Below are 14,253 nucleotides of genomic sequence, written 5' to 3' on the forward strand. Positions count from 1 at the left end.
ATACATTTTAGCCTCTAGTTTTTAAGCTGTAGCATACGAACCAATTGTTTTTAGTTTGGAGAGTATAATGACTTTTAGTTTAATTGAGCTGCCACCACAGACTTCAGGAAAGTACTTCTTGCTCTGTAATATTGTTCATTAGGTTAAAATTGTGAAGTAGTTACCGGATAATACGTACATAGGTCAGATAAGGGGTCCCTAAGAAAAATAAATGTCTTTTCTCAAGTCTATTGAGATAAAATCTGAAACAACACAGCAGAGAGAGATCTTGTTGCAAAGTAATTTTATTGCAGAGAACACGAGAGAAAATATAATTGGATCCCCTTGGAGGTTCCTAGTTCCTCTCCCTCTCCTTCCTTTCAGGGTTGAGGTTAAATACAAAGGAAATACAATAAAGTGGTAATATCCCTCAGAGCAGAAAGAAAGTTAAATGAACCATTCTTTACGCTTTCCAACGGCGAAAGCATTTACATCTAGATCCCATGAAGTCATTAGACGGCTGCAGAATTTTTATTAGGTCTAAATTGAACTGTGCACGTGTGAAATACCTGTAGAGTAGTTAAAGGCCAGTGCTTGTATAAAAGCACTTACACAACATGGCTCACGAAATACTGATGTACAAACATACAATACAAGTTATATATTAATGCTACAGCACCACCGAGTCCAAACTAATTCTCATACAACTCACAATAAAACATTACTGTAACTCTTGTACTAATCTGAATTGAAACACTACTCCGAGCAAATTCCATGATTTGTAATAAAACACAGAGGGATTCTAAACAAGCAACGTCTGGTCCCTATAACCAAACAATTTGATGGATATCTCCTCATGAAATATACATGACAGCAGAACACTGTGCTGTTTAAAAGGGGTATTATTAAAAAAAACTAAAAAAAACATTAAAATACATTCCCTAGAACCATACCGCTTTACGGACTACCACCACAATGCAGTTAAAAACCGCATCGAAAGTTAAGAACGCAAAGGACGGCAACTTGAGCCGTTCAATAAAATGTATTACGCCGTGCCGCAAAAAAAACAACGGAACCAAACTCACAACCATTATGTGTACTGTGACCAAGCAACCTCAGTCATTTAAGGGTTTCATCTGTGTGTGTTAGTGGGGAGAAAAACCTCTTTCAGGCAGTTCATAGACATACTAGAAGAGTCAGCATGCTTCGTGCGCCCTGAGGAGAGAGGCAATTCTCTGCAACGCGTTGGCACAATAAAGTTTATAGAAGGAATCGAGTTGCCACCCTGAACCTTTTTTGCTTTCTGTGCAATATTGTATTTCCAAAGACAGAGGACGCATTCAGTGGTCTGATAAAAAAAAAAAAGCTAGTCCAACCTCACAACGTTTTAAACTCATACAATCGAGCGCATAATACCACACATTCTGAGTTTTCAGATTCAATTGCATTATCACTACCAAACTGATTCATCTCATCACTCGCTAAATGATGGGAAATGGCTGATTTGAACACACAGAAATAGAATTGGAGTAGAACAAATATTGAACGGTTTTTGGTGGTCATTTGACTAGTACAAAAGTAAATGGTGATTGTTGTTAGTTGGTATGGTGACCACACATCAGTGGGGCTGTAAAGTGTTGTCCCAGTCAGCCGTGAAGAGAGTGGACGCAGCTCTGAGGAGATGGACGACTAGCTAGTTAGCGACGTAGCTTGTCCTTCTCCGGGGCAGCGGCGAATGAGGCGGTGGGACCGTTAAACCCAGAGCTGCCGCTAGCCACCGGCTCGCTGCTTAGCTTATTTTCTGTAACCTGTGTAGCATTAAAGCATGGTGGAATTAACAAGCTAGCTAGCTAACAAGCGGCCAGTTGGCTAGTTAGCTAGCTAGCTTCCACCATGCTGTAATGCTACAGTGGTTACAGAAAATGAGCCGAACAAGGTTGTCACTCATCTAATGATAGCAAAGTGCCTCCTACGCTGTGGCAGTGTGTGGGTGGAGCATGAAGTTGTTTATTTACTGCTTGTTTGAGTCCGTACTGCATAACCTCACCTCGGTTTAGTTTATACATAAGTTAGCCAGCTACAATGGTACACAAAAATGGCCGCCAGCCCGACCATCCTGCTGCATTGATTTCAATGGGAATGTCCGTCTACTCTTATTTAACATCTCAATGTGAATAGATGGGAGATTCATAACCATGAAGGGGAAACACCTCCAAATTAAAAAAATAAAACATAATTTAGCTAACAATGCTCTGCTCACAAAATAAACTCATTGATCAGATTCTCACTTATTTCAGGGAGAAGCTAAATTTGTGTTTGGAGAAAATCTAATATTATAAAACAGATGTATCACCAATTAAGCAAATTAAATTCAAACAGTTACCTGCCAACAGGACGCACACACAGCTCTGGTAAGGGTCTTACTGACATACTAGACAGGAGAGTAACCTTGACACTGGGCCATTCACAAACCGAGAGCTGGCACCTCCCTCAGAGTTCCGGGTGAAATGTCAGAGTTCAGAGGATCAAGACACTACCAGGACTTTCTAATCCCACCTGGTTGCTTATTTTAATGTTATCCACAGCGGACTTGATATGGGATTTCTGTTTGCCAAGCAGGTCAACACAGGTTTTGGCGGGTTTCAGAGGGCTTAGCCAACAACTCTACACCAGTTCCAGTAAGCCCGTTGAGCTGGGTCATGATGAAAGAGTCTGTCCCTGCAAAAAATAAAAGTCCAGAGTGACAGGCAAAGAAAGAGGAATCCTCTTAGTGGTAATATCCTGTTGTGCACCTCCATCTGTTGCTCTGTGATGGCCGACAGTCTAGAGGAGAGAAAAAAGATCAGGACCAGCACCACATACTGTATTCTGGCTTTGAGACATGATGGAGTCATTTATTTACAATATTCAGAAAATTCCATCCAGCATTCCCTATATTTAATATCTATCTGGCTATTATTGCCAAAAGTGTATTTTGTTCTGCTATGTTATAGTATTATTATTAAATTATGTTATATGTTTAGTAAAACATTAAATAATAAAAAACATCTTTTAGAAAATTTTGCACAAGCTCATATCACCAGGTCTGAGCATTGGAAATGTAAGAAACAAGAATAATAGTATAAGAAATACAAATAAAATAAGGTGATTGTTGCCAACAAATGTAATACCACACAATGTGTACGCAATTGTAATGTTAAGGGAAGATCATATCATATCAAAAAAATGTGGTCCTTTATCTCATATATTCAATTTTTTTTTTTTTAGAAGTCTATCTTGGCATTGTTGGTATTCTTCCTCCAACGATTGAGGTTAAAAAATATTCAGGAGGAAAACTGATTTTGTACAGTACTATTTTCCATTAATTGGCTCGACACCACATTTAAATATCTGAATTTCATTTCCCCTCAAAAGTCTGGAAAACAGGGTGGGATGGACTATTTGATTAATTATTTAATTTCTTAATTATTCCAAAAATATATGTTTAGTATTTGTTCAAATTTTTCCAGTATTATAAATATTTTTTGCTATTGATTCATGAAATAGTTGTAGACAGTGAGGGATTGATGATTTGATAGTGAACAATATTGGTTTTCTTTATTTCTCTTATATATGTATATGAATTAATGGTGTCCTGTAAGTGCATGCGGGCTGAGCATAGTATGAGACAATAACAATAATTTAAAAACTTCAAACTACTGTGTACTAGGGTCCACTGGATACATGATATACATTATTTAGGAGCTGCATGGGGATTTTCGAAAATACATATATTACCTTCACTTTTGACCATGAGCCTTTTTATTCCAAGAAAACTCCTCATGCCATTGTGTTACAGTAGTACTTTTTTAAAAAACATTTTCTCCGTAAGAGAAAGCGGTTTATCTAGCAGCTTAGATCTGCGTGAAAGCTCCTGCTACAGATAAAAAACTACTGTGGATCATCTCAAACAGTGTTTAAACTCTGTACTTATCTACAACTGTAAATCAGCGATTTCTTGAGCGGCCCCCAAAAGCAGTTCAAGCTCCCCTCAGTGAAGACATATAAAGGAACCCACACACCAAAAGGTCTTTTAACATGTCATAACCGTATTCCAGTCTGTTTCAATTCAAACAACAAGACTATCCACATCACAGGAGAACGACTTTAACACATCTATCTACTGTATGTGTAGGTTCTGAAACGCAAACCACGGCGACAACAGCGCGCAGCATCAACACACAGCGGCTGATTTATGTCAACGGTTCATATCAATTAGTAGTGAGCTTAGAGGGGATGTTGGCGTTCGAAAAAAAACAACAAAGCAGTGATTGATGACTGCCATTTTATCAAGGCATTCATTTCATCATGACTGTCAGCTGAATCACTTTTTACTGGGCCTCTGTTTTATGGCAATAATAGCGCTTGGATTTATTATGATGATAAAAAAGTGTTGTCTGCCCTCCGACAGGCATTGATACACTTTTCTTTTTAAGGAGCCGGTAGCCCACCACAAACCAAGGAAGACACTGATTTCAGTCTTCTCATCGCATTTGTCAGGAAAAAACACAAGTTAGTGCTGGGAAATTGTGTGATTTAATTATAAAGAAGTGAAGGGGATGGACTTGAGTCCCCTTTCAGGTCCCGGCAGTGTAACTAGTGAAAGTTCTACTGTGTCTGTAAAGTTCACTTAACAAGAAAGTAAATTAAATCCTGCCAAGGCTTTTGGTCTATTTAATTAAAGCTGGAGCAACTTAGTGGGATTGAATTATATTTTTGGCAGGGGTAAACCAATATGCTGGGAAGGTGGTGGTGGGTGGTTGCAGTGAGGTGGGGTGTAGCAGACTATTCATGAAAGATAAGTAGCGAGCTCATCTATGTTTTCTTATTTGTGTCCTCTGTGACTTTTCATTTAGCAAATAATGACAAAGTTTGCCATGTCTTCTGAGACAAACAAATAAATAAAAATGTTTAAAAACCTGGATTTTCCAAGTGAGGTTTGTCAATCTCCTCTGCCTGCTTGTGAAAACGTGCTCCCAGCTGAGGTTAATCCACATGCAAAAGGTCTAGATTAGAGGAGTCTGGGGCTCTTTCTGAACACAGGGTCAGGGATCACACACCAAATTCTATGTAAAGCGGGCCATTTTATTTTCTCGCTCTTTATGCAGCTGCCTGTGCCAACTGGGTGCGATACTTCACCGTAAGCCCTTTGAGGCTAAAGGTGAAACCGATTCCAGCCCAGAGTGTTCGTTTTGAATGGGCTTAAATTTAGGCTAAATATTCCAAATGATACGAATAAGTTCATGATCTGCAGGAACTCATTCTCACCCTCAACTTAATTTCGTCCTCGCCGACAAATAAACGCATATGTTTAACTTAATCTGTATCAATGATGATTATTTGTTTTGATTTGAAGTGATAAATCAGTTTATATGTGAATAATTGTCAGAAGATCTCCAACAAAGCTAAATTATTAATATGAGTTTAATTGTGAGTTTAAAAGAAGATGCACCATAAATATTACTGTATGTTGAAATTACTCAGCAGCAATCAGTTAGTTTTTTGTTTTGTTTACGTTAAGTTATATTAAGTTATCCTAAAACAAGCAAGCCATACAAATAAAGATTAAATTTATTAAAATATATTTTTTATACGAGTGGATATTCAGAGTTTAACTGTTATTATTAATTTAAAAATATGTTGTAGTTTTTTTAGAGCAAGCAATCATTTTCATTTCATTTCTGTGAATAGATGACCATTTTCAATTCACAGCAAACTAATATGGCCTGGCATTTATTAACAAAAGCTGCACTTGCAATTAAGTGTTAAAAAAACAGGTTACTCAGAATAATCTTTGTAGAAAGATTTCCAGTGTATTCAAGAATAAGAATACTGAATGTTCAGCTTTTAAACTCTGGGTGGCAGTGTTGATGCAATGGCAAGCTACACGACTCCTCTTCATACTGACCAAAACATTTAAATATTACAGTTATTTTTCTGTTATGCTGGTGGTTCTGTATGTCATTGATTTTGTACAAAATATCTACATTTAAATCTCTCTTTTATGAGATGTTTGAAGTATAATATGTAATAATTAAATCATAAATCCCTCTAAGTCTGAACAGCTTCATATCCATCACCATCCATATATTCATATTGATGCATTCAATATCAATATATATTTTGTATTAAATTATATGGGTTCATTTCTGACTTTTAAAAATAATTTCTGATAAATCTGATTATTTTCAAAATTGTACACAATCATTTTAACATAGACACATAATAGGAATTTTTCATTGCAGGTTTGAGACATTTATATAAGAAATATATGAGAGAAACTAGTCATATTAATTATATATTTAGAACTTAGATACAAAACAAATATAAATGTCATAGAAAAGGTGCCGTAACTACCACTGGTCATGTTGAAATAATAGTTTTGATAGGCTAAATTTTTGTTTGTATTATTATAATTATGAAATAAAAGGATTTTTGTTTATGTGTCTGAATGTATCTAGATAAAGTGTACCAGTTGTTGTGATAAAATAATAGCAAATATATAATGTGCAAAACAACATAGATATTCATAAAAAGAGAAAAATAAGTAATTAATGCTTCACATGCAGTAGTCCATATGCAAAATCTAAAAGAAAAACATGTTTTCATAATTATGAAACTATTATTCCATATGACATATAAAATCAACATATCGTCTCATATAATCATTTTTAATTTTTTTTGGTAAATTATTATTGTTTTTATTATTTGTAAAACAGCACATACACACACGAAACAAAGAAAAATTATGGGATTTTTAAAGATGCTAACATGCTAAATAATTTCATACAAACACGGCTCTGTATTACTGCTGTAGCTTTGCTTCATAGCATTAAGCTGGTCAAATAATCATGTCTTCAGGGATAATATTAGGGGACTGCATGCTGAAATCCAGTTCTCCTCGGTGCACCTTGTGTGCATTATTAGGGAGTAATTTTACAGGGAATTTGTTGCATGCATTTTGAGGTATGTTGTGTGTTTACTGTAGACTGGTGGGGCCACTGTTACTGTAACACTGCACTGTTTTGACTCTGCTGTGTAAGGGAACATTATAGGTACAGTACTGTATGTTGGATATCAGAGCCACAGAGGAGCATGACAGGATTTATGCCACATTCAGACACATCTCTGCTTTGCATTATATATATTTTATTACCATGCAGCCATTATAACATAGCGTGGCAGAAAGATCTCTGTGGGCAGTATTAATATCAGTTCTTCAACATCTTTCACTTCTCTTCTGGCTCAAGTCAATATTGAGCCTGTATGGAACTCATTACAGTGCCGGGAAAGCTGCTTTTCTCAGCGCCTTGCCCGTTTTGTTCCATCTGTGTTGTAGTCACCTGAACATGATCTGAACTCAGCCAGTCAAGTGACCTGGAATCAATACAGCCAAACTCAGTGTAGGCAAATAAATCAGCCTGGCTCATTTAACCCACGAGAGTCACGCTGCTGCAGTGGTGCGGCGCGTATAACAAGAAAGGCATGTTTGATGACAAATAATTTATTCTAGATTCTTGTTTCTCATCCAGCTTTAGTGGCTCCATACTTCATATCCACTTGGCCTATCTCTGCAGGCAGGTTTACCCATTCCTTGTGTACTGTAATTCCTCATGAACACATCTGATAGCCAGCTTCTTCTGTTTTTTTTGTCTGCCTCTCGGTGTCCGTCACTTTCTTTGTACAAAAACTATGTGCCATTTTTGTGTACATTAGACATTTTTTATTATGCTTTCTCTCCAGGTATTTTTGTATTTCAAACACAGCCTTTCTGCAGCTGCTTTGGTGTATCCCTATGGCATCTGTCTCCATGCCTGTCATATGAAAACCAGCCTGTGTTTTATTCTTTACCCAGCATAACTCTGTAAAGAAACTGGAATTTTACTACCAGCTTCTGGGGCAGGAAACTTCTGAAATATGGTTTGCAGGATGCACAGTAAATTCAGATGTCGTTTTATGTCAACCGTCACTGACAACTTGGACCTTTTTGGGTAAAAGAATAATCCTATTAAATCAGCAGAAAACTCATAAAAGTTGAATGTGTTATGATTACTAATATGCATATATATTTTACGTATTGCATTTTTATTGAGTGTTGGAAAAATTATTGCCAGTAATGTGGCTGCCAGACTCCAACTTAAATCAACTTAGTGCAAACACAGCTCAATTCAAATATTTTTTGGAGATTAATTGTGACGTGTCTCAAAATACTTTGGGCCAACATCACATCAACTGATTATGGTTTTATGATGATTCATGAACGGGAAGGACACCTTTGCATTCTGGAGGAAGTGATATTTCACTTTGACTTTGATTCTTTGGCTCTGTTATTGGAAAATAACTGCTGTTCGGGTTGACAGGCCTGTTCGGTCACATGATGTATAAACAATGGTTAGCTGGCCCGCATTTTAGCTACAAGAAACAACTTCATATATTTCTAAAGCACCTCCAGCTTGACTGTTTGAATTAATATGAAATTCACATTATGCAAATGTCAACATGGTTTACTGCGCAAAGACAAATCAATACTGCCATTATGGATTATGCATTCACTGTTAGATTTCAATTAATTTTCATGTCATGACTAGACATCTCCCTCAGACACAAACCTTTAATGGACCACTTAAGTAGCAGCATGTAGACATTCTTTTGTATTGTATCCTGCCAAGTCATTAAATTGACCTAACAATTCTTTTGAATCACTCAATGGCAGTTTTGAATTGAGTAGATGCAAACTCAGCAACTATCATAGCTATATACTTCACTTTAATCCCAGACTGCACTATTCTATCAGACTGCACTATTTTACAGCAGGAATAGAGTGCTATAACTGTGACCAGCCCACATAGTTTGTAGTTATGGCCTTCAGATTGCAGCCTTCAGTATTTTCTTTGTTAGCAGGACACTAAAGTTCATTTTATAACTGCCTTGTGGTGAAAAGGGTGGTAAAGTAGTACATTATGTATAAAAGCAACAAAAAAAAAAGCAATCAAATATTGAATTATATATATAAATATATCATGTTTTGATATATTGCATTGGGTCAGTTTAAATACACACTGACAAATAAAAATGTATTATTCTAATTTACATGTGGCATAAATCATAGCATACATGTCAATCTCGAGGTAGTTTAAATTGTGTAACAAACGGATAATACGGTATGTAATTACACACATCTATTGTGGCTAGTGTGAGCGATGGGATTAATGTGTTTACTTGCTTAACAACTAAACAAATGAAGGTTTAATTTATGAAATAAAATGTAGACCATAATTATAAATTATGTCCGGATTTACACAATCAATTTATCAACAAAAAACCCCACTAATCAACATGCAGAAAACTAACAATACTCGTATTTTATCAAAGTATACAATTGTAATTAAAAAATTAAAAAAACATCTTTTAACTACATACATGTTCCACTCAAACAAATAGCAGCATACGGCCTGAGTAGAAGGCTTGGTGCAAAACTGTAAATTGGCATCCAATTAAAAATTAGAGGTAAAATGTAGGCTAACAAAAATAGTTAAACTTACTTTAATTGTTCTGCCGTGTTCGTCACCTGTTGTTACAACGCCAGAAGTCCCTTCATAGCACATAGGAACCTCGCAGTGAACCCCGCAGACACGTTTAAGCTTTGTCTGACAAAATAATAACCAGTATTTCCATTTGGAGTAGTGCGGCAGTGAGAATAAGCGGCTCCATCTTTTATAAATGCCCCACATGGTCCCAAAACACTTAATTATCGCTAGGTACGGCGGTGTGGACTGTCCTCCTGTTGATGATTGACAGCGGGGTGAATTGAAGGGGCTTTGAAGGGGTTGAAGGATCCTCTTATCGAGCGCTGCATCGATAATTCATATATATTAAACGCTCCGTAATTAATAATACACCTATTATTATTGTTTCTATTCTGTAGAAGACTGACTGGGTGAATTTAGCGCTAACATGCGTAGCTACTTTTAGTGTCGCTCGGTGCTCCCCTCCGTCTGAGTTTTTTTTGGTTTCGCCCAAACTTGGTTGAGATTTGAGTTGGTTTTCACTGCTATCTGGGCTCGCTCTATTGGAGGTGAAGGACCGCCTGTCCCCTCTCTGCCTGTGCTGTCAATGGCTTTCGGGACGTATTTTATTTGAATGTCTGGGCGATATAAGTGACCAATAATGGATATTCTATGGATATTATGGACCATACCGGCCGTAATAGCTGTTGAAGGTAAGCTAATGTCTTCACCCCAACGGTTAAAGCCGCATCTTTCCGTCTTTGACTTTAAGACAAAGCGCGTGAATGGACGTTTTATAATTTTAATCACAGAAGGCTAACAGCAAATGAGCCACTTTTCATCTCCATTAATATGTATTAATGTGTTATAACAATTCCGTTTATGGTGCTGGGAGTCAGCCGACGAGGGATGATGTTGGGGCACAAAAACACGCTCCCACATCACCCGCAGGTATGCGGATGCTGTTGGACATCATTAGCGTTAATTGGGGTGCACAATTAGCAAAAGCTAGGCGAGGCAGGTTAGAAAACGTTAAATATGTCACGTAGGTCGCACGTCCCGCGTGTCCGTGGAGGCATGCCACCGGTTTTGTTTCAGTTGGTGATGATAATGTGAAAGACAACCTTACACCTTTACACCCCCCCCCCCCCCCCCCCCCGGTATGTCCGAGACTAAATGTGCGTTTTATGCCTTTATAGTTTGACTTACAAAAGCCTCTGTCTGGTCCTCGTGCTCATCATTTGTACGCAAAGCTTGGCTAAGCAGGAACAGGCAGCGTGGCTCAACGCACAATGAAACAGGTTCAATGTTGAGAATAATGTCTGTGTGTATTTACAGCAGTCTGTGGCGCTCAAAAGTAGTGGTCCTACCATACTTATTCTTTCAGTATTAAAATACATAGAGCCTCTACTACCCATAGGGACTATTATTCTGACGTTTGAAAACATTTGGAGATTATGAAAGCTGCGTGTCTTTTAATTTAGGGGGTGTCAGTCTGCAGCTTGAATTATAACTTGCAGGTGATTTTTATGCGGCTGCACTCAGTTTTCCGTGTGACAAGGACAGGATACATTCGGCACAGTGAAGAATGGAAAGTGACAGCCCAGCCGTACATTTATTCAGGCTATTTTTACGATGCTGTCAGAAAACAAACATGTCTTCTTCCTCTGGTCAGTTGAACTAAACCTCATAATTACAGGTGGAGCTGAGAAACTATGTAGACACTCAACTCAAATGCAACCACAGGTTAAAACAACAACAAAAAGAAAAACAGGATAAAAAACAACAACTTTGTTTACTGTAAACTAATTTGTTGAGCATCCTGAATGTGCACAGCGAAGGTCGACGGACCTGTCAGGCCCGATGAAGGACTGGCACCGGCTTTGACAAACGTCATGAGTATTTATGCAGACTTCCACTGACTGCTGCTGTTTATGGTTACATCCAAGACTTAACCAAGCGATCCTGAAGGCTTACATTGCATTTCACATTGGCAGCTTTGCAATGTGAGTCATAGCTTTGAAACTTTGTGTCATAGCTTTTACATTTTATTTAAGCTTTTATCACCAGACATTGATCCAGGACACACTTTTTATTTTAGGGAATCATATGTACAATACAGTCTTAGCTTTAAAACCACACCCTACAAATACAGGGACCATCGAGCAACATATATTTCACAGCATCCATAAATTGTATTTTTTTTAAATATAATACAAATATTTAGTTTCAATGTATTTTTTTTTCTGTTGTATTATAGAACATTTCGCAAGCATAAAAAAGCTTTTAAAATAATACATTGAATATTTTTTATCAATGGATATACAGTATACTACATTTACGTAAAATGTCCTCAGTAAAAAAAATAAAAAATAAGTAACTGTATATTACACATGTTGTACATGCACATAATAATCAATATGATTTGTTTTCTTTCAATTACTGATACCATGCTTTTATGATTACTATTATAGTGGTCCGGCCTATTTATTTGTATATTCTTGCTGTTTTGTCCAAAACTACAGGATGTGAAAAATGCCAAAAATAACATCAGATTGACGCTACACCGTGTTCCACTTCCCTGTGTTTGTTGGTTCCCTCTTAAACGCAGACATGGCCACAGTTACTGTTTGTCCACATGTAGAAATCTGCTGTGAAGCGTTTGAGTAGGCTGAGAGCACAGAGCACACAGCGAGTGCCTCGAATACCAATCGGCACAGTTATTCAAATAGTTATTTCAGTGTGTGGAAGTTCACTTCTTGCTCGTTTAAGAAGCTGCTGTTCATATTTAGCATTACAATGGATGTACAGTACGCAGGTTGCATTGTCTTGTGTTTCGCTGTTTGATTCGTAAACCAGCTAGTCCCGTCGCCAGCCTCATACAGCCCCCCTCCATTTTAGCCTGTGAATCACCCTAGCCGACTGTCCAATGAAGTTGCAAGGATTGCTTACGTATGATAAATAAAGGGTTGAAAAAGAGGTCACTGGAGCTATAATCCAAAAAAAAAACACGTCCCTGCATGCAACGGAAAAGAAGCCTCGAGTGGATCGTTTTGACACATTTAGTGCCGGGACGGTACATTTTCTCCATTGTTGTTTTTGTTTAATAGAGAGTGACATCTTTGTTTGCTGTAGTTCTGTTTTGGACTGTCGAGCGTTACCTGCTAAAGTACGCTGCGCCATCGTATTGCAAAATGTGTCGATCGCCAAAGCACTTAATATACTTTTGGTAAACATTAACTCTACATTTACTATACATTGAGTGGAGCACTAATGGAACCGTCCTCCCACGTTTCTTGAAGTGTGCCTGATTTCTATAGAACAAACACATGAAAGGACTACGACTTGTTATACAAATAATCAATAAATCAGGCGGGGGCCATACCGGAGAGGATTAGGGGATTAAACCTGGGGGCCAAACTCAAGAAAATCCGATCTGTGTCCCAAGTGTCCGTTTTTGCGAGAAGTGTCGACGCTGCACACCGTGTGAAGTCAGCATCTCTATTCAGACTCCTCTCTTCAGTGATATCGCCATGTTGGGCAAATATAAATGCCGTCCGTTGCATCAGCAACCATTTTTCAAAAGGCATTTCATTTACCCAGCGGAATGTGAAACAAGTCTAAATCGTTGATTAGTCTTAATGTGATCTGCCACCGATGCCACTTCTTATTGGTTTAGTAAACAGGAACAGACAAGGCTCTTTTTTAAAAAAATTTATGGCGGTAGTACTGCCAGGGAAATTAGCCTAGCTATGTCAAACATATCTATGAAAACACACTGTGGATTTATCCCGTCGTTAGTTTACCTACTCATTGTCATCAGTGCTCAGACAGCCACACTAACAACAGCACTCATCTAATTCTGTTGAGTGGATATTCTCGGATTCATCCCCGGCCATAAAATTCTAGTAGCCTGTATTGTTGGGGAGGAGATGAAATTTACTAGACGGATCACTTGGCTTTTCCAGACCACCCCCCCAGCCCCCCCACCCTTCTGCTGTGGTATTACTGTTTGTACAGTGCAAACAGCAAATGTTTTCTCGGAGGATTGGTGTTACCGTGATGCAATAACAACCTCCTCCAGACTTGTATGCAAGTTGTTGTCGGGGGTCAGCAGGATGATAGATGACTTTGAGACACATTCTTTTTTCTTTGAAGAAAAAAAGCATAACGGGACAGAAAACACAGCGGAGGATGTTGAAGTGGGCTAGAATGAGATCACAGCGTGGAGCCTTTCACAAATGTCTAGCAGATTTGATTGCATTTCAATACGCGCCTGCATTCCTTAACCGGAGCCCTCTCAGTTTAAAGTTGCCAAACACTGGCCAAGTTGATGTATTTAATTTTGACATTTTTTCTAAAATTAGTTTTCCTTCAGAAGATTACATATTACATTTGTATTTTGCATATCCCTCCCTGTGACATTTCTTTCCTCACAAAACAAGGCACAGTACGATTGTTAATGTTTTGAAAATCCTGCCAAGTTTGGTCGAAGATGCTTTCATATGTAAATCCAGGAGCTGTTTTTTAATCCTGAATTGTTTAGTGAGGAATAGACTTGTGAGTGTAACATGGAAGCATTGTGTTTTATGGAGGAGTAACAAAAGACGGACGGAGGTGGGCTCTGAAATAGGATTAGATAAAGGTAAAATGAGCGACCATGTACAATCCAGTGTTTTCTCAGTCCACCCAATGAGCAGATGCAGGGAGCCGGGCCTGCACGCCAACC

At 38.0% G+C, this 14,253-nt stretch overlaps 1 protein-coding gene across 4 annotated transcripts in view; it reads left to right on the top strand.

The window, feature by feature from the left end:
* Window positions 1-10,101: 10,101 nt before the first annotated feature.
* ephb2b (eph receptor B2b) overlaps window positions 10,102-14,253 on the top strand; it is a 119,677-nt gene continuing 115,525 nt past the window's right edge. For all 4 annotated transcript variants that reach the window (XM_068712563.1, XM_068712565.1, XM_068712564.1 and 1 more), the window contains exon 1: window positions 10,102-10,237. In XM_068712563.1, the coding sequence (XP_068568664.1) occupies window positions 10,186-10,237 (52 nt within the window). In that variant the 5' untranslated portion in view covers window positions 10,102-10,185. The remainder of the gene's footprint in view (window positions 10,238-14,253) is intronic.

This window comes from Cebidichthys violaceus, unplaced genomic scaffold (assembly GCF_023349555.1).
Source record: "Cebidichthys violaceus isolate CVI_PGR_0920_01 unplaced genomic scaffold, fCebVio1.0.p SCAF_17, whole genome shotgun sequence".
NCBI classification, from domain to species: Eukaryota; Metazoa; Chordata; class Actinopteri; order Perciformes; family Stichaeidae; genus Cebidichthys; species Cebidichthys violaceus.